We start from the raw sequence: 21,483 nt of genomic DNA on the forward strand, positions 1-21,483 counted from the left end.
ATGCATCAGGACTGCCATAGCTCTGGAAAACCAGGCAGGGAGGTTTCAGTGCTTGCAGAAACAAGCTGGAAGTATGCAGGGGACAAGCTGCTATGAAAAGCGCCCTTCTTGGGGAGCAGGCAACGCATGATCTTGCCTGGTTTGTCAGAAGTAAAATGTTTTCTTTCTCAGGCTATAGTGGCTGAAGCTACTTACGTCATCACTTCTTTCAGTGACTCAATGGCTCTCTCTAGTGTTGCCTTGTCTGGATTGTCTTCCGCAGTGTGTTTCTTCAGGTCTGATGACAGGAAGGAATTAAGTGGCATTATTTTTCATCCTGACACCAGACGCGGAATCCTGCCACAAAGCCTGCAAATATCCAGAGATCTAGGGGACAAAGTTCTGACACGCGGCTTTTGAAAAAAAAGAAAATAAACTTTTGCCCTTAGGAAGATAATAAACTTTTGCTGAAACACCTTTGTGACCCCACCCTAAAACCACCTTCTAATTTCAACCGTGGATGCGAGGGATGTGCAGAAAACAACATTTCAGGATTTCTCAGATTTGGATACATCAACCCCCTCCCCCCCCAAAAAAATTTGGGATTACAAACAAAAAAAGGCCATAACAGAGGCCTTTAAATACATTCATGAAGCTGCAGTGAGAGCCAGTTGGTGTAGTGGTTAGGAGTGCAGACTTCTAAATCTGGCGAGCTGGGTTTGATTCCCCACTCCCCCACATGCAGCCAGCTGGGTGACCTTGGGCTCACCACGGCACTGATAAAGCTGTTCTGACCAAGCAGGAATATCAGGGCTCTCTCGGCCTCCCTCCCTCACAGGGTGTCTGTTGTGGGGAGAGGAAAGGGAAGGCGACTGAAAGCTGCTTTGAGCCTCCTTCAGGTAGAGAAAAGCAGCATATAAGAATCAACTCTTTTTCTTCTACCCAGACCAACATTTAGAGGGAGTGCACTCTCTTTAAACACTGTTTTACCTTGTTTCTCGGGGTAATTCTTTGGGGATTATCCAGAATTGACTACGCTCAGTAACCCAAAATACACCCTCCCCCTGCTGAAAAAATTGATGATAAGTACCAATGTTCTATTTTTGGGCTTTTTTTTTTTGGCTTGGATACCCTTAGTGAATGGTCTAAGTACAAAAAGATCATACAGAACTAGGGATGGTCACAAACTGACTGGCAAACTAAAGTTCGTCATTAATTTTGGCTGATTCATAGTTCACAAATCAATGTTCACAAACTTAAGAACTGCCATGAATTTTCAAGAATTTTACAATTTGTGGCAATTCATGAAGAGCAAATAGTAAGGGGTTAAATATTAAACTGATACGAACCGTTGCAAAACCTGTACAAGTAGTACTGTAAGGCATCTTTGAGCTATTTCCTGGTATAAAACCCACAATGGGGATTAGTATGTTAAATTTAAACACAGATACCAAAAGAATGGGGCAGTAAGGGAAGTCGGGAAAACCAAGCAGAAACTGCAAGGCGTTCTGAATTAGAGTTTAGAGTTCCCACCAGCTTTCAACCCCACCTGAAGACCTAAGCTATTCTTCAAATATTCATAGGTTCCAATGAGCTTCTCGTCTTCAGGTGATTTTGGTATTGCTTCAGAGGATTTCACACAAGTCGCCTTAGATACGTAACAGAAAGGTGAAGGCTTTTGTATTTGTACATAGCAATAACACATCAATATTGAGCATTAAAGCAACAGTGCCACACTTGTAACATTTTTAAACAGACATACCCAAATACATCTTTTCTGGTGAGCTACAAAGGAATACAATATAGTTCTACAAAACGCTTGCCACATCATTGGCCATACTTAACCACCTCAGATGATACTAGTGAGTTTGAATGATTTAACAGTCCTGACAAATAAGAACGGAGACGTACCATTAAGAAGGAGAGCAACGCTAGGCAGCCTCTGTACAGGTCGGATGAGAAGTTCTGCTAAGCTCTGGCGTCCACATTCTGGCTTAGCTTGATTTATCTACAGAGTGAACAGTGGCATTATCTGGACCAGAAATCAAGACCTCAGCAATTCAATCCTAGGTTTCCAATGAGAGCATCATGTTGCCTTAACTGCTTAGGGAAATCAAGTGTTCTCCATGCATACACGCACACACACACACACACGTGCACACAACACACACCTGTTTCCATAAAAACATGGAAACACCTTCATGGGTCTTTTTGGAAAGTAAGACGTCATACAGGCCAATAATGGTGCTCTCTTATCAGTTTTATGTCTTGATTTTAACTGATTTTGTATATCCTTAATTTATCTGAAATGGCCTATGGCTGAGTAATAAACTGAATGTTGTATGGGGAATAACGGTGTTCAAACATAGCTTTAGGCATGTGTTCCAAACATAGGGTTGGTTAAATCAACAGCTCTATAGGCACCTGCGGCATTCCCTCCATTATGAATATCAACAGTAGAAGTTCTGCAGTATCAACTGCTTTGTTCAATTTTACAAGGATCGGTGCACTTAAATCAAGCAATTCACTGCCAGAGGCTATAGAAACGGCCACAGGAATAGACAGGTTAAAAAGAGGATTAGATACATTCGTGGAGGACAGATATCTCAATGGGGTCTGGACAAGAAGAACAGCTAATCAAACCAACAGGAAAGTGACCAACGCTGCCTGAATGGAGAGGTGAGAATATTCTCCTCTGGTCTTCAACCCCACCTCATTTCCCATTCTCTCCTCCTTCCCGTTGAGTGTGTCTGTGATTATTTTTCTCCCTCCGCCCATGGACTGTGCTTCTTGTGGTGATACTCACCATCCTCTCATAATTCTAAAGGTGCCAGCAGACTCAGATGCTAGTGACCCTAGATCAAAACCACACCATCTCTGGGTAGTTGTTTTTTTTTTTCAACTCTAACTTTCCCTACCCTACAAAGCAAGATTTCTGACCTCTTGGGGTTTTCTGTGTGCCCATAACCATGATTGCTTGTCTCCATTTACCAAGCTGTCTCTCGCAAAAATGACATCTGCTCTGAAGATTACCGAAAAGAAACCCAAACTCATTCACACATCAGAGGTGGAAAGAACATAGCAAACAGAAAAAAAATATTACCTTCAGGAAAGCATGAAACCTCGGCTTCTGTTTTTCACACTTGGTAATAGTTTCCTTGCTCATTTCGAAAAAATTCACAAAGGGAGGATATGTTTTCAACAAGTCTTTGGACTGAAAGACAGTGCAGAGTTTTCGTTTGCAACGTACATGTGGGTAAGGTTGAAAATAAAGGAATAGCCTCCTTGCCCTTTATTTGCAAATTTATTGATGCTTCATTTCGGGTGAAATACCCATCATATAGAGATGGGCCCTAAAATACTGGTAAACAATAAAAGAGACTACATTAAGCTCTCTTCTTTCCACAGATGAATAGTGCTGGTGTTAGCAAGGACTGTGGCTTATTGCAGTGGTCCCCAACCTGTGGTCTGCGGCCCGGTGCCAGGCCACGAAGGCCAGGGCGCCGGGCCGTAGTTCCCTCTCCCCGCCCCCCCCCCCCCCGCAGTAAAAAACTTCCCAGGCCGCAAGCTTGCGGCCCGGGAAGCTTCTTACTGCAGGAGGGTGGGGAGAGGGAATCAGGGCCGTGCCGCACATTGCGCATGCGCAGCTGGGCCGCACATGCGCACACCCGCGCTGCGTGGCCGAAATCGTGCATGTGCGGCACTTTCGCGCATGCACGTTGCGCGGGCGTGGCCGGACCCCTGCCGGTCCCCAGCCAAAAAAAGGTTGGGGACCACTGGCTTATTGTACAGTGCCATTGTAAAAATACTTCAAAATTAGTATTAAAAAGATGGCTCTTGCCTCCAAGAGATGCCAGAGGAGAGAACCGGTTGGTACCTCAAATAAAATAGGTTTGCTTGGCAAGTGACAGTTCATGCCTTGCTTTACAATCCTAAAATCTATACACTATGATTCAACATGCTTTGCCACTGCATCTCTCTTTGGGGATCTCTGATATAAAAGTGGAAGGGCAGTGGTTCAGCGGAAGAGCATTTGCTTGGCAAGCAAAAGGTCCCAGGTTGAGTCCCCTGGCATTCTGAATGAAAAGGTCAGGTGATGATGGAAAAGACTTCCACCTGAGACTCTGGAGAGCTGCTCCCAGTCTTGAATACACAATATTCACTTGAGGAATTGATGGTTAGATTCAAGGGGCCATACAGGCCATCTAGTCCAACCCCCTGCTCAACACAGGATCAGCCCTAAGCATCCAAGAAAAGTGTGTATCCAACCTTTGCTTGAAGACTGTCAGTGAAGGGGAGCTCACCACCTCCTTAGGCAGCCTATTCCACTGCTGAACTACTCTGACTGTGAAAATTTTTTTCCTGATATCTAGCCTATATCGTTGTACTTGAAGTTTAAACCCATTACTGCGTGTCCTCTCCTCTGCAACCAACAGAAACAGCATCCTGCCCTCCTCCGACAACCTTTCAAATACTTAAAGAGGGCTATCATGTCCCCTCTCAACCTCCTTTTCTCCAGGCTGAACATTCCCAAGTCCCTCAACCTCTCTTCATAGGGCTTGGTCCCTTGGCCCCAGATCATCCTCGTCGCTCTCCTCTGTACCCTTTCAATTTTATCTACATCCTTCTTGAAGTGAGGCCTCCAGAACTGCACACAGTACTCCAGGTGTGGTCTGACCAGTGCCGTATACAATGGGACTATGACATCTTGTGATTTTGATGTGATGCCTCTGTTGATACAGCCCAAAATGGCATTCGCCTTTTTTACCGCTGATTCAGTATTAGGCAGCTTCATATATGTATTCCTTTAAAACTGTAGGCATTAGACCCCTGTAGACATCAACACACCAGGAGTCAAAAGCCACCTATACATTTATGAACTGGCTATGAGAATGGACATGGAAGCAGCATATTCTGCTGCTCTACTCATGTCATATAGATAACGTGACCCGTCACCCAATCCATGAAACAGGCCACAGTTTCAACAGCCTACAGAAGAGGACGCTGCATTTGTCCCACGTCCTTCAACAGCAATTTCACAGGACTCCAATTTTTCAAAGTCTTTGATCAAATAAAACTAGGATCAAAAATATACTGGTTTTGACCCAATAGGATGTTTTAGCCACAAAGCACAACATACTCAATTCCCTTCTTCTACCCTCCCATAACAGCCCAAAATGCCTCCCATCAAAATGCAGGCATCTTAGAGTGAGAAGGAGGTAAGACAATCATGCTCAGGAGGCTAAAATGATTCCATCCATGTAAATGCTCTGATGGATCCAAGGAAGTATCTTGCATTACAAATGCGATGTGATCTACATCAGCCTAATCCCTGATGTTTCTAAGAGGTAGTTGAATTAAGGTGGCAACCACATGCCCAGTTTGATGTCTTTCATTTTCCTCCTAGCTCACGCTACAAACTTTCAAATGAACAGGAATGCATGCAAGACCACTTTAAACAGATCTGTTAGCTAGAGATGTCAGGAATTGAACCAGGAACCTTCTACATGGCAAGCAGATGCTCTACCACTAAGCCACAGCCCCTCCCCTATTGTAATACAACTGGGTACAAGACTAACCCCCCCCCCAAAAAAAAACCTTTCCCTTATGCTATGGACATGATTGGAGGGTTGTAAAATAAATTAAGCTTCTTCCCGACGCCTAAAATCAAGGGCTCTTTTCACGCACGCTAAAAGAGCATACTTGTGGTCTTTCAACTCAAGCGTACGTCAGAGAAGGTATTTGGTGAAGCTAAATGAACACTTACATATTTAAGAATGATATCCCCAATGCTTTTGCTCTCAGTCCAGTTTATCATAAGGTCTTCAAGGTCCTCCTGGAACAGAGAAATGGCACCTAACTCATATTCTCCAGGCATAAGAAGGAAGAATCAAAGCAGAGGCCCTGTGCTCGTGCTACTTCCCAATTCTAAGTCACTTTCAGTTGATACGTTCAGTGCAGGGGAGAAACACAGTACAGGCCAAGGAGAAGAGGCAAGAGTTCTGAAATTTTAATGTTTAGTGCTGCACTTGGTAAAATCTAGTTTGGGAAGGGTTACTCTCTAGGAACTGGATGGAGGACAGAACAAAATCAGAGTCCAGCAGCACCTTCAAGCCCAATAACACTTTTTAGGGGGGTTGTGAGTTGAAGCTCGTATCTGACCAAGGGGACTTTGACTGACAAAAGCGGCTATCCTAAGGACGCTTTCCTAGGAGTAAGCGGTATAACATGGAGCTTACTTCTGAGTTGACCTGCTTAGGGTTGCTCCCAAAAGCTTGCGACCTGGAAAACTCTGTTTATCTTTAAGGTGCTTTTTGACTCTGAAACCATTGAAGCTAGTCTTCCTGAACTCTTAGACCCTGATGCTTAAGATAGAGAACCTCACACCATTCGTGCTTAAGCAAAAACCGTTGGAAGTGACCACACTGGGACCGCTGACTGCACAAATCCTCAACCCTCAGCAGCAGAGGAACTTCAAGGAAAAGTGAATTCGCATTCTGATTCCCCCCAGGCCTGTTCTTTACTCCAGTATTAAGCAGCATTTCAATGTACTTTTTTTTAAAAAGAGTGGCACTAACTAACTGAAGCTCAAAGGGGAGGCCACAAAGAGGAATTATTTGTACCACACAAGTCTTAAGTCAAACCTTTATCTTGATGTGTACATCCAGGATGTCGGGAATGCTACCAAAGATGGTTTTAATTTCTTCTGGGGCAAGGATGGGGCCCCCAAGCTGTCCTTCCTTTTCCAAAGGGACCTGAAAGACCTGGGGGGTGGAGTGGGAAGCAAACCAAGAGTTATATGTTAAATACCAAATTTGAGTTCAGCGTCACCATTAAGACCCACAAGGTTTTATTCAAGGTATAAGCTTTTATGTGCACACACTTCTTCAGATATTTTGAAATGGAAATTGCCAGTTGATACATATAGGTGATGGAGGATCATTGTTCATGGCAGGGGTAGTCAAAACTGCGGCCCTCCAGATGTCCATGGACTACAATTCCCAGGAGCCCCCTGCCAGCGAATGCTGGCAGGGGGCTCCTGGGAATTGTAGTCCATGGACATCTGGAGGGCCGCAGTTTGACTACCCCTGGTCCATGGGGTCGCGATGGGTCGGACACGACTTCGCACCTAACAACAACAACATATAGGTAATCAGCAAATTAGCCTATAGCATAATAAATTTGCGTGTCCCTTTGCATCTGTCAAAACTATTATTATGCTGAGTGTTAATAAGCTGCTCACCTTCTACCTATATGTCTGGATTATCGACTCCCAATTCAGTGTATCTGAAGAAATGTGTGTGTACACTAAAGCAGGGGTCCCCAACCCCCGGTCTGCGGCCCGGTATCGGGCCGCAAAGGACATCGTACCGGGCTGCCAGTGGCCGCGCCTGCCTCCCCCCTGCAGTGAGAGGGGGGGAAGAGGCCGGCGCGGCAGCGACGCTAATGCGCACGCGCAGAACTGCCGCGCACGCGCATTTGCGCCCCCCTGGTGACCAAAACACGCATACGCGGCAACTCTGCGGATGTGTGTTAGCGCCACCTGGTGGCCAAAACGTGCATGCGCGGCAGTTTTTGAGTAACTGCGGCAGCCGGGCCGCTGGCTCTCCCCCACCCCCGGAGGCAGTCCCCAACCAGATGAAGCCACTGAACTCGAACTTTTGTTTTGCGGCTTCAGACCAATACAATGAACTTCCCATAATTGTAATGAAATGAAAGCAGGTTTCTTTTCATGCACCACACACACATTTGTTGCATGCACACTGATGCTCGTCAGCAAGGCGTCCCAGCAAAGGTGTGATGGCCCCTCCCTATACAAAGCCATACTTGAAGCACGTGTGGATCTTTTGCTTGCTGTCCCTCCCAAAAAGAAACAGAACAGAAATGGAAAAAACAGTCTGCCAACTAGCCACTTGAGCAAACACAGGTGAGAACAATGGCCCCACTACCCTTCAGTCTCTTCTCAAACGGGGCCTCCCAGAAGGCTGCTTTTCTGGTCAGGGCTGAAAAACAAAACAGCCACAAACCTCATTATGTACAACCATGACACTAAGCAGACTGACCAAACCCTACAGAAAGAAACCACTGAGAATTGCTCGCTAGAGTGGTCTACAAGGCATTGAAGCAAAACCTCCACTTGTGATTTTCATAGAGTTTGTTTCGCATCAGCCCAAAGAAAAGTTCTGATGAACTGGTTCATTTCTTTGTGACCTTTAACTTGATGAAAATTATCGCCCTGACCTCAGTGGCCCTGGGGTAGCCCAGTCTCATAAGCTAAGCAGGGTCGGCTCTGGTCAGTACTCAGATGAGAGACCACCAAGGAAGCCCAGGGTTGCTACACAGAGGCAAACAACAGCAAAGCTCCATTGTTCTGGTCTTGCCTTGAAACCTCTATGTGGTCACTTGATGGCACTTCCCATTTCCAATGAAAGGTGTCCCATGACCTACTTTTCCAATCATGTTTCTACAGACATGCCCTACCACTTCCTTGTTCACCCACAGATCCAGTAGATCAGTGGTCTCGCTCACCCGCTGGAGGGAGGCACGCCTGCTGGTTTGCGGGTGCCAGCGCTCGTGCCTCCTCCCCCCCGGTCCCCGAGCCTCCCTCTTCCCCCCCCCCCAGTCCCCAGCCCGAAAAGGGTTAGGGACCACTGCACTAGATTACTTTGGATACAGTGTTATTGATCTCCCAAACCCATGGCTCCCACCATACCTTCCAGGCTAATACTACTTGAAGACCCATAGTTACCATTCGAGCCAAGGAAGAGATTTGCTCTGACATGCCTGCCATGAAAATATGAAGTCATCCCTCCGGTGAATTTCTCCACCAGCAGTCTGAAGTGGAAAGTGTGCAACACAAGAGACTTTGCAACACAAAAAAACACAGCTGGCACCAACTGACCTGGATTATGGTTGTCAGGATATCAACGTAGTTGCTCTCCGTCTGGTATAGCTCCTTGGCAACCTGCCACCGTGCAGACTGCTTTGGAGGAAGAGGAGTTGAGTTTTTTGATGGTTTCATGCATGACAGCTTTGGCGTTTCTGAAAAGGGTGGAGAAACAAGTGTCAAAGTGCTTCGTTTTGACCATGAAATGCAGGCTCTGAATACCAACGCCAAGAGACTTATCTTATAAAAGACATATTCATTATTAAAACGAATTTTGAGGGAGTCACCTATTTGTGATATTAGTTGCATTAAATGGATGATGAATAATTTGGAGCTGGGAGAAGACTTCATCCCAGCCAGTGATCCCAGATCTTAATATGTCATTTTTAGAAGAAGACGAGTTGGTTCTTATATGCTGCTTTTAGCTACCCGAAGGAGGCTCAAAGCGGCTTACATTCTCCTTTCCTTTCCTCTCTCCACAACAGACACCCTGTGAGGTGGGTGAGGCTGAGAGAGCCCTGATATCACTGCCCGGTCAGAACAGTTTTATCAGTGCTGTGGTGAGCCCAAGGTCACCCAGCTGGCTGCATGTGGGGGAGCGCAGAATCGAACCCAGAATGCCAGATTAGAAGTCCGCACTCCTAACCACTACACAAAACTGGCTTAAAAAATCAAAAGTTTTACTCTTTTTCCAAAATGCTACAATTAGGAATTTAGAACCCAATGAGAACATTGGAAAGAGCTCATCTTATCTGGGAAATTATTTAATAATCAAATCAATAAAACTGTAGGCATTTTTAATCCCATCCTGTAAATGTTTTCCTATCTCCTTTTCCTCAGAACTGTAAAATCTTTGGCTTTACCACCAACACTGCAAAAAGGAAAGAAATCAAATAATGTTTTCTAAAAAAAATAAAAAAACCTTAAAAGAATTTCAGAAAGAAGGATTTAAGTTGTATGGCTGCATAAAATAAAATTGTTAGAACCCCAGAAATCCAATATCCATAACAGGTTTTCAGTGCCATCGTACAGTTCTATGAATTCTTCTCTTCCCCCCTACTATACAACTGACTTAATTTAAATGGCTGTTTCTATCACACTAGTGGCATTAGGAAATGCAACTGGGCAAAATATTTCTAAAAGATGCACTGTGTGAAATTTAAAGTACCCCACGAACTAAGATTCTGAACCGTCTCCAGCTCTTGCTTGTCAATTGCACACCTGTGCTAGTGTAACTTGCGCCAGCATCAAGAGTTGGATCAGAGCCTAGGGCGGCACCCACTGGCTGGTGCCCCCTCCCCTAATAAATCTGTCCTTACCGTCCAGTTCCTGACTGCTTCTCCTACACCTCCAACGCTGCACTTCAGCACTAACAGGCGGAGCGGACTTACTTCCACTTGTACCACTTGTACATATCTCCATTTCATAGGAGGAGAGAGATTTCCTCTGCAAGTCATGTTGGGCGAACAAGTCCCATCTGCCGTCTGACACTGGCTCTTTGGCGCAAGATCCGTTGTTCTCCAGATTAACTTCTACATTACCTAAATGACTGTTTCTGTCTACACCGTCTGACGCTCTCGGAACACGACCACTGTCTGATGCTCTCTGTACATCTTTACCTAGGTGACGTTCACACGAGACATCGCAGCCTTTCCAAACTGGAATGGAACTGAGCCTTACAGGAATGTCTTTGCTTTCCACTTCAGGGGGAACAACATCTTTCTGAAGACTGATTCCTGTCCTTCCTTGAGATGCTCCGTTAACTAGGCTTTCAGCTGGCTTACGCATACTGCTAGATGCCTCAGTGGTTTGCGGTTGTCTTTCTATGGAACCTGAACAACGTTTAGGAGGTATGTCATCCAGAGGAATACAACTGGAAGGTCTGCGTGATCTCCTCCTCATCCGACTAAGTCTACCGCCACGAGAGCTGCGCTTGGGTCTAGCATTATCCATTTTCCTTAACTCTATCCTGTTTCCTGCATAGTTTGAAAAGGGGGGGGGGAGTCTGTTAATTATGTTGGTAAATCTATTCAGCAGACTGCTTTCGCTAGTACTGTTTTGTGTGTGTTTTTAAAAATCACAAAGCTGGTTTAGCTGTACCTCCGTTGGTTATACTCGCTTCTGGAGTATTTGAAATATCAAGCAGGGATCCCATGGAAAGCGAGTGTTCGGCGGACGGCCGCTTCCGAGGCGGAAAGGGAGACATGTCTGTCTCTCTGGTCAGTTGAGCGAGAGTCTCTCTTAAGCGACGCCGCTTCCTGTTGCTATTTGGAGTATTCAGAGAAAGTTGGGAGACAGACGTTTTGAGCTCGGGACTGTCTGCCTGCAGTGAGATATGAGGATCAGAATAAGTTTCTCACCTCTGGGATTCAAATCAACATGCAGCTGTATATGATATTGGTGCTTCGGTAACTTCCGGTTTCGCCACGGCTTACAAGCAGAGGTGTGTCTTAGGTACGGAGAACAATGAGTTGAACTGATGTTCACCATGTCCCCCTTCCTCAGTTAGCCCACAAACTAACAGTATGAAATGGGAACAATGCAAAAGGCAAAGCTTTTTCTGACGCACGTGGGAATGCAGTCTCGATTTAGAGCTGGACAAAAGCTGAGACGGGTGGCCTCGGGAAGTACAAATTTTAGAAGGTGAGATCCAAATCAGATACCTTACAAAGACTAGTTGGAGCAGCACCTAAAAGGTTTTTCTTTGCCACCCAAGCAAGCATTTTGATTTTATACGTAAGTGCCATCCCCGCAATAATTTGACCACCGAGGAAGACCCCTAAGGGTTAAAACGCGTTTGGTCCATCCTGTTGGTCTATTTTATGTGCAGTTAGGAATGTGTTGTTTTAAAGTTATGGTGACTGTGTTTTTAATATGTTGAATTAGTGCACTTTATTTAATAACTATTTGTAAAATTTTAAAACAATCATTTTTGCAGCTCAACCTATACACTAAATAAATAAACAAAGAAGCCTTTGGGTTCCTAACTTTTCTGGTTAGGTTGGGTTTCGGTTTCCCTATTGGGTTTTGCATGGGGAGTGTGCAGCACAAAATATTAAATTTTGTCACTCAAAAAGACCATTTTATATTAAGAATTACACTTCAATTTTAAGAAAATGGAGGTTTCAACTAGGGTTGTGTGCGGTGGCGATTCCAGGCCGATTCGGATGCCGTAACGCCAACCGTAGTTTCGATTATGTATCCCAAAAAGGCAATATCAGAATTTAAGGTTCCAGGTCTGCTTCTGCATTTTGCTACCAGAAATCCATCAGCACCAACTCACCTTTTCAAATAAGTACATAGATTCTCCAGCTCTGGCATCCATCTGAATGCTTCCCCAAAACCACTAGGGGGAGAGAAAACACATTCTGTAATTTGTTTGGAGCGTATAAAATGATGGGCCACAATGACTCCAAGAACAGTGGACTCCAAGACTCACATTTTCCATTGGTTAAATGACAGATCCATTTATTCAGATAATAGCCTTGCAGTGTATGTTTAAGAACTGAAACTGACCTCCTGCTTCACAACGTAAAGGCTCTGAGTTGGCTCAAATGGAAGGTCTTTTACTGTATTTTCTTCCACTATTAGATGGGTGCATCTTTCATCACCAACAGGCAAATGCTGTCCACCTGCAAAGAGGCCGGTACAGAAAACCCATTACTTTTCTAAATTCTGCAGCCAGATTTTATTTGTGGTATTGTAGAAGTGTCAAACTCATTTTGAAACAGCTGCAGTACACAAATCTACACAGACACCAATACAATCTAGTAGCAATTCTCAGCTCTCATACACAGAGTGAAAGATCACTGCATTTGCGTTATTGTAGAAGTTATTTTTAAAAGAAAAATGCACAGAGAAACTGCAAATGAACAAAGTGGATGAAAAGGTGTGTGTGTGGGGAGGGGGGTCATTTCTAGAAGCTGGCTCTTTGTAGAGGGGCAAACCTACCTTAAAAACTCCAGTGCCACCATAAAACACAATCACAGGCCTTAAGCAAGAGATTCTCTTTCAAAATCAGCCTCCCACTCTGGGATTTGAAAATAAGGATCTTCTAGTGCTGTTGTCAAACTGACTGAGATCCACACAAAATGCTCTGAGAACTCTAAAATGCGTAGAGGTTTGTGTAACCAAGCTGCAGGCCTGCCAGGTCCCTGGATTCACTGTAGACCTTGGATAATGAGCAGTTATGCTTAATTCTTGTGGGGGGATAGGACTACCCCTAGGTCAGACAGCTAGGAGGTGGCTGTTGCTGAAAGGGGGGGGTAGGGGCAATTTCCCATTGATACACAGAAATTTGCCCAAGAACCTCAAGTTAAGAAAGAAATCTGAGAGGAAAAAGTAGAACAAAATTCTAGGTTTGAGGACAGAAAAATCAAGGAGGCCTAGTTGTGGACCAATAGGAAGGGGGATGAGATAGCTCTGTGAGAAATCTAAGGAGGTACTGGTATTCCATACCCTAGAGCAGGGGTAGTCAACCTGTGGTCCTCCAGATGTTCATGGACTACAATTCCCATGAGCCCCTGCCAGCAAACACTGACAGGGGCTCATGGGAATTGTAGTCCATGGACATCTGGAGGACCACAGGTTGACTACCCCTGCCCTAGAGTCAACCAAGCACGATGACCCTCTTTCCCACTGGTCAGGGAATCAAGGCTCAATGAATTTGCATGGCATTGCCTTAGGGGAAAGGGAGAGGACTAATCTAGGCCTGGACTCCCCCCTCCTCTACTGACCAAGGAAAATACATTCCCTGTTTACAACCTCGTTTTAATCACTAAATGTCGCACAAAACTGCGTGGCCTGTAAAAATACCATTGGCGATGCCAACAAGAATCACATTTCAGAACAAGTACCAAGCATGTTAACATATCAGAACTCAGAGAACATTTTCTGATTCATGGAGGAATAAGGGTATACAACAACGTATTTTAGGGTATACAAGGAGATCACTTATCTACTCAATTACATCCTTTAGAATCCCTGCAGTTCAAGAGGCGCAATGCATCGTTTAAGAGCTGAAGTGTATTGTTCCGCACAAGAACGTAAATGCATTTAAAACTTTTCAATTCGAATACTTAAACGTAACGCAGAAGCAAAACTATTAGAGCCCAGGGAGGGATGCCACCAACGTAGAAACAAGCCATTCGCTTCCAGAATACACTTGCAAAGCATACAATGAGGACCCAAGGGATTCTCCGGAACAGCCATCATAAAAACCTGTGGTATCAAGTACCACAAAGGCCATTTGTCACCCCTTCTCCAGCCCCCTTTCAGGGAAATCTCTTTACACCAATGCTATTTTCAGGGCTGTTGCTGTTAAGGACGTTTGTACTTCTATAGCAGGGGTGGTCAAACTCTGGCTCTCCAGATGTCCACCAACTGCAACTGATTGCATAGAATACACGGCAGTAGTTTCTTTCACTCAGCATTTGTCTACCGGGGCTGCAACGGTTTTAAATTCACCTTGCATTTCTGTCATCTCCTCCATACTCTTCTGCTCTTCATCGGAAAACCCAAGGAAACTTAACATGCAGTCCTGAAATGGGGGGACTTTGAATTCATTCTTGAATTCCTCAGCAGCAGCACAGAAGTCACTACAAGAAAAGCAAAGGGAGAGGGCAGGCTGTTACTTCCTCGAAACCTTGTCACCCTCATGCTGTCAGAAGATCACAGCTTAGAGTCAACCACGATGTATACTGTATTTTAATTCTGTGTGATGATGCTGCTGGGTTATGTTTTTTAATGTATTGATTTTATTGTATATCTTGAAATAAATTACTGTAAGCTGCCATGGGCCAGTGTCCCCAGGAGTGGCAGCGTAAAAATCTAAGGAATAAATAAATTCTAATAAATAAATTCCAATAATAATAATAAATAACATGCCTACATTACCATGCTGGATGCTCAGTCTCCAGCAAAATAAAAACATTAAAAAACACAATGCAACACAAGGTTGCGCATGAAGCGCATACTTACGTTTCATTTCTTCTCTCCCAAGATTTATAAATCCACTCAGCTTTCATAATTGGTGTACCCAGACTTACTGCTACCTAAAAATCAATACAACAACATTTACTAGCTTGAAAAGAAAAGATTTCTAGAGGAAGACCCTTCCATCTCTAAGGTATTCAGTTCACAGTATTACAGCCACATACATAGCAAAGATAACAGCCAGATGGATCATTTTTAATGTCAGTAAGGGTTTATCAGAGGTTTCTTGTAACCCATGTTCTTTTATTTTAAAATAATAAAAGTGGTTTAAAATAGAATTCTTTAAAAATGAATCCACTAGTCTTTAGGTTAACAAAGAAAACAAATTAGTATTTGCTATGTAACACAATGAGCCAGAGGCAAAAATAACTCCTGCAGGAATTAACTTTCCTTCTCATAGTGATACTGTTTTTACTAATAACCCAGTCTCTGCTTCTGGACACTCAGCTAAGGCATAAAGACAAGATCTTGGGCCAAGATGATATTTATCCACTATCTTTGACAGCAGCAGAAGATTAATACTGCAGGTCTCATCCTTCCACTTGATCAACAAAAGGGCTTCTGGAGTCGTGACCAGATTCATGGCTTGGAATCTTTGCAAAGCTAATACATAAACTTCATTCATCCAGCAGTATGAAATCTGGGTTTAGGTAGGCTAATTGCCCCACCCAATTCATACGACCTCAGTTCTAATCCTCTTAACAGCAATTCACAAGACATCACCCAATGGACAAGTATGGATTCAATTTCTTCTTGTGCACTTTTTACGTACAGGCTGGAACTACTTCTCATACTAGTCTTGTTGAAGACAGAGCCATCAAGCAGGTATTTACCAGTTTTGAGGCACCAACGCTGTTCTTCTCCAAAGTTATAGATAACCTCCAGCCATTTTATAACTAATATGCAAGAGCAAGAAAGGTGTGTGGTGGGGATGCCCAGTCTTATTCCTCTACCGTGCACACATGCACACAAAAAGCAGGCATACATCCCAAAGAGCTCAAGAGGGAGTGACACCTGTAGCAACATCTGCAGATCTCCGGATCAGACTCAGCATGGGAGATTCACTGCAGAAGCCCAGTAAAGAGGCCACTGGAACAGCCTCCTATGTACAAATACATTTTTGCAGATCAACTGCAACATGTTGGTAACAGCAAAATTGCCCATTGCAGTTATGTCCAACAGCAGTGTGTAAAAACCCAGTGTTTACTTTTAGGTGATGCATACAGAAATATATCCCTTGGCAGCATAACTCCTGGAAAAGACCTTTAAAAAAATAAATAAAAGGACGCTTAACCCAAGACTCAGAAAAGGAACCAAAATTCACATACTCTAAATTTATCTCCTTGTGTAGAATTTGCCACCAGATGTGTAACTTTGGAACTGAAATCCCTTCGAATAATCCCTCCCATGTGATGAACCAAAGTCACCAGCTTAACCTATGAAAATAGTTTGGGGAAAAAAACAATATGAAATTGTTGACAAAGATACATTAGCAGCATATGGCTTATGACACCTGGAATTTTGTGCTGGGTTTGCATGCACACGTAGTTTACTTTCATTTTATGAGACTGCCCTAAGTTCAGCAACACTATCACCACAGCATTGAGACTTCACAGTGAACAGAACCTCCAGGACCATGTAGTCTACAGTTATGCTAATATACTTGAAACATCATGTACTATATAAGCCTCCAAGTGACGTCCCCAACCTGGCACCCAGAATTGATATCTTTCCTGGTGCCCACCAATTGTTTATAGAAAGCAGGTGAGGCCTTTTGCCCAGCAGGTCTCCTGATGTGGCTGGTCGGCTCCACCTTCTAAAGTAGCCATTTTGTGGCTGGGCCCATCACTCTGTCAGAATGCCAAAGTTGCCCACAGACTCCAAGAGGCTGGGGAACCCTGCACCAAGGCAATGCCTCTCTGAAGAATAGCCACTGGAGAGGAACAAGGAGGGCTGCAACTGTGTCTTAACCTTTCCTTCCATACAAATCTGAGGATAGTTTAGCTCTGACTGAAAACATTTCCATACTGAGAACTGGAAAGGTTAGCAAGGAGGAGTGGGTGTATGAGTGAAGACTCTCATTCAGGACATGAAAAAGGGATAGATCTAGTTAAAGAAGAGATACCCTTTCCATCTGAAAGTGGAGTGATCCCTCATGTTCTCAGAGAAGGCATTTGAGGGCTTGGTAGTGAAACTGAAGAGTCAGTTAAACTCAAGGAAGTATACCAGAGTGCTTAGGAAGCACTGAAACAAAAGCTTCTCATCTCTAAGATGCTTTGTAAAAAGCTTAAGAACTCTCATGTACTGGAAACATATGAACTGGAGTTTGTAATAAATTACCTCAGGGTTATATTTGATTCACCTCAGACATTTAACCCCTGATTTCACCTGACCTTTCCCCTCTGCGTTGAATAAAGTATCTTGTTTATTTTTTAGTCTTTTTCCTCAAGTTCCTGGCCTGAGCCTGCATCAAATTATAATAATGTGACAGAGTGGGAAAGCCATAAGACTTCAAATAAGAAAACAGATAAAGCAAGCTGTTCAGTCAGAAAGGGAGAAAGAAAAAAAAGGGGAAATCCTGCCTGTGAGGGAAGGGAAGGGGTGAGGGTGTCATAGCACCCCTCAAATAGAACTCACAATATCATGCTATCCTATAGTTTTGTAATCCTAGCCCTATTGCATTGTTCCCTGGTTGTGGTATGCTGTATGATTACAATGTTATAGCCTATAAAATCCACCTTGAGCCTCAAGAAAGGCAGGCACAACACAGAACAGTACCCTCTTTCTTCCTCCAAGGGAGTTCATGGAATAAGTACTGTTTATTTTCACAATAACTCTGTGAGAGTCACATTTTCTACACCCCCCCCCCAAGATAAGTTAAATGGCTGAATAAACATCTGAGCTCCTGCCCATTATATCTAACACTCAAAAGTACTACTCTGCAGTTACTTGTCCCAATGCCTGTAAAGAAAAGACCAGTATGGATGTCTAAACAACTATGTTTAAATGATGCTGCTACAGAAGTCAGTAAGACACAATACTACCAAGCAATTTGAGCAGAGCTCCAGGTGCTGGTTCTTTACTCTATACTGTAAAGCATTACAAAGGCCATTCAAAGTTAAATGTGCAAAAGAAAAACAATCCTACCAGTTCTTCTTTCTTTCGGAATCCAGTGAAGCATAACACAAGATTCAGCATACTGGCGCAATACAGCGGACGACATGAAAAAGGCAAAGCCTGAAATTATATTAGATCCATTGAATTTGTTACTGAAGACTCTCTTAATCAAACAAATTAAGTTCACTTTGCAAAGCAGCCACCAGTTTAGAAAAGCCACACAGAGGTTTAAAAATACTTTTTTAAAAGCATGCAGGGGAAACCAATACTTCCATATATGTAAAAATATATAACACAAAAGCTAACCTCTTACCTCGCCTTTTCTAGCGCAATTCATTACTATGGGAGGCCCCAGAACTCTGCAGTCTGCCTTGTACAAGTCATTGAAAACCGGAGCGTGGAAGTCCGTGATCACAAAGACATTCTCAAACTCTGGTGACTCAGCGTTCCTGTACTCTTCCACCGATTCTGCCTTTATGTAAGGGACTTTGATTTCCTTCAATCATCAGCACAGAATTCAATTGTTATTCAGGCAATAAACTTTAATGGCAAAATCGTTTTCTGCCCGTGTGGCATAAAAGGACTCAAATTCATTACAGCCAACAGATTACAACACGTTACAAGCAATTATTTCTTATGAAGAAGCAACATATGAAGCTAGTTCAACAGAAACATAACCGTTTTCTTCACAAAGAAATAAAGAGGTTTTAAACATGGCAATTCTGAATTCTCCGTCATAATTATGAGACTCATGCTTTGCTAATCCCACATGTGCATAATATTTGCGCCAGAACGGTTTCAGAGCTAATTATGAGTTTCTATTCAACAAGCTCCATTACACACCAGTCCCCTTCACTGTGACTTCATTTCATGCTTTTAATTTCAATTAGTCATGTGTTAATTACCCCCTCCCCGTTCCAACAGTGATACATGCAGCCATAGATGCACCACTGCCCAACATACCATATGCATAATACTTTTACAGAGTTTTTCTTCCGATTTACCAGGACTAGTTTCCTTTATCTTTGCAACTGGAACTTCCATTATCCTAACAGTCTGCAGAAGAGAACTTCAGTATGAGATTAAACTTGCCCAGAGGCCCAAATGGGAGACTATGTCATAGCCACAAACTGAACGGTCCACCTACCTCCAGAGCTTCCAATAGTTCTTTGCACTTCGCAGCTTCTTGAACTACGATCACCCGAGTTTCAATCTGAGGCATTTCCTCTATTCGGGGGAAAGGGGGGGAAACAGAATAATCAGCATACAAACAAAGCCCACAGCTGGAGACAGAGCAATCTTCTAACAACCAAGGAAGCTTCTACTGCTCAGATACCTTTGTGCAGGAACCCATGTCCAAAACTATGACACAACATTGTGCTTTCAGGCTTTATAATGAATGATTTGGGTTTTGCCCTCACACGGATTTTAAAAAATCAACACAATGGGAAATCCATAACTGAAAATCCTGGGGGGGGGGAGGGAATTCCTAGGCTTCTAGAAAAGCAAGACTCTAAACCAGGGGTAGTCAAACTGCGGCCCTCCAGATGTCCATGGACTACAAATTCCCAGGAGCCCCCTGCCAGCGTTCGCTGTGTATGTGCGCAGATATAAAAACAGACATCAAATGGCATTTTAATCTGCTCTAGCAGCCAATGACAGAGGTGGTGGTGAGGGAATTAGAACTGGATTCTAGGAGGAGAAGGGAGGGCTAACAAGTTATAGAACTAAGCTATATGGACCACTAGGCAATACAATGAAGTTCCTCCCTCTGGGTAACAGCATTGTAAATATCTGGCGGGTATGACCACATATATGGCTAGCTTTCTGCGATCTTTTGCAGAAACCAGGAAACCCACCAAAACAAAAGAGAAACAAGATCTCAATATCATACAGCTTCAGGAAGGCCAAAAAAGAAACACAGAGAGATGATTAGATTAAAATTGCCCAGATTAGAATAATATTGCCCATCAGTGAGAAATGGGGGTAGGGTTGCCAGATTCAGGTGGGAAAACTCCTGCAGATTTGGGGTGCAGCCTAAGGAGGACAGGGACCTCAGTGGGGTACAATGCTATAGTGTCAACCCTCCAAAGGGGACTGATCTCTTTAGTCTGGAGCTAAAATGCAATTCCAGGTGAACCCAAGGTCCCACCTGGAAGCCGGCATCCCTAAGCCTTACTGTACAACACTACACTTACTTCAGAAAACGACATCAAGTACTTCTTATTTCTGATGTACACACCAAATCTAATCAAGGAAAGACAAGATGCATTCCATAGGCAAATGCCAGTTCTGACAACTTAGATCAATGAAGAAAAAGGAAGCTGTCTCGGTCAGTGGTTCTGAAACGTCCTCCTTTCCAGGAACCCCTTCTATGCTGCCTCCTCTGCCAAGGTGTCATCAATACTGATCAAAATACGGGCTTAACTGACCCTTCACCCAGTTCCTTTCCTCCTCTTTCAGTTATATCTATGTGCCCTTGTATACTTTTTCACTCTAAAGCAGAGGTAGTCAAGCTGCGGCCCTCCAGATGTCCATGGACTACAATTCCCAGGAGCCCCCTGCCAGCGTTCGCTGGCAGGGGGCTCCTGGGAATTGTAGTCCATGGACATCTGGAGGGCCGTTTGACTACCCCTGCTCTAAAGTATTTGCAATTGCAGCAAGCAAATCTGCAAGCAGAAAAAAGGATCAGAGCTCACATGCACTAATTTTATCGAAAGAAATTGTATGTGAACATACGTCTAGCTTCCAAAATGCTAGTTTACAGGCTTAATTCTTCATTCACAGGCATTTGTGCACCATTTACCAGCTGTTAAATAATGTACTATTACACTGAGCAGGATACTACTTTATGATGGTTAGAAAGAGGAATTTAGCCAGCACAGTATTATGGGATTTTCAATACAAAATAGAATGATTCAGTTCTAGGGCTTTGTTGAGGGTTTTTAAAAAATTGAATAAGCTCAAAGATCTATCGCTAAATAGATCAGAAGGATTTTGTTGTTTAAGTATTAGCAACTCTGGCTGGGCCAATGAGGAAAACTATATAAACTGATTACAAGAATACAAGGATATCAAGATGAACATTTCACACTTCACCCTTTGGGACATCATTAACCAGCTGGTTGTTAGATTGGAGAACAAGATATGATCCTAATCAGATTAATACCTGTGTTCTTTTGAATTACTAAACCCTTAAGATCTTCGCATCATCCCAAACAATTATGTGTTCAATGACTGTGCCTGTTCTGTATTTCAAACACAGTACTACGCTTTTAAATCTCGGAACAAATCAACTAAATGTCAATACAATACCAACCGACCTTACGGTAACGGTATGGCCTCCTTAAAAAAGCTTAAAAGAGCCCTAAACACACTTCTGCACTCTCTGAAGTTGACTAAAGACTAGCCCCTCAAGTACACAATAAACAGTAGAACTGAGATGTTGGACACCATCTAGGAGGCAAAAGGAGGGACTGTGTCTCAATGGTAGGACATCTGCTCGG

At 43.6% G+C, this 21,483-nt stretch overlaps 1 protein-coding gene across 11 annotated transcripts in view; it reads right to left on the minus strand.

Moving 5' to 3' along the window:
• The window catches only part of ECT2 (epithelial cell transforming 2), a 50,801-nt gene that overhangs the window by 25,099 nt on the left and 4,219 nt on the right, over positions 1-21,483 (minus strand). For 7 of the 11 annotated variants that reach the window (XM_077348384.1, XM_077348391.1, XM_077348387.1 and 4 more), the window contains exons 3-18: positions 19,125-19,204; positions 18,941-19,033; positions 18,291-18,473; positions 18,008-18,097; positions 16,189-16,296; positions 14,846-14,919; positions 14,333-14,463; positions 12,383-12,498; positions 12,150-12,212; positions 10,967-11,189; positions 8,882-9,021; positions 6,624-6,743; positions 5,747-5,815; positions 3,083-3,193; positions 1,891-1,987; positions 196-277 (exon numbers count right to left, since the gene is read on the minus strand). In XM_077348384.1, coding sequence (XP_077204499.1) covers positions 196-277; positions 1,891-1,987; positions 3,083-3,193; positions 5,747-5,815; positions 6,624-6,743; positions 8,882-9,021; positions 10,967-11,189; positions 12,150-12,212; positions 12,383-12,498; positions 14,333-14,463; positions 14,846-14,919; positions 16,189-16,296; positions 18,008-18,097; positions 18,291-18,473; positions 18,941-19,033; positions 19,125-19,204 — 1,780 coding nt within the window. The remainder of the gene's footprint in view (positions 1-195; positions 278-1,890; positions 1,988-3,082; positions 3,194-5,746; positions 5,816-6,623; positions 6,744-8,881; positions 9,022-10,966; positions 11,190-12,149; positions 12,213-12,382; positions 12,499-14,332; positions 14,464-14,845; positions 14,920-16,188; positions 16,297-18,007; positions 18,098-18,290; positions 18,474-18,940; positions 19,034-19,124; positions 19,205-21,483) is intronic. The other 4 variants (XM_077348394.1, XM_077348389.1, XM_077348392.1 and 1 more) reach the window with 1 other exon arrangement.

Source organism: Paroedura picta, chromosome 8 (assembly GCF_049243985.1).
Source record: "Paroedura picta isolate Pp20150507F chromosome 8, Ppicta_v3.0, whole genome shotgun sequence".
NCBI classification, from domain to species: Eukaryota; Metazoa; Chordata; class Lepidosauria; order Squamata; family Gekkonidae; genus Paroedura; species Paroedura picta.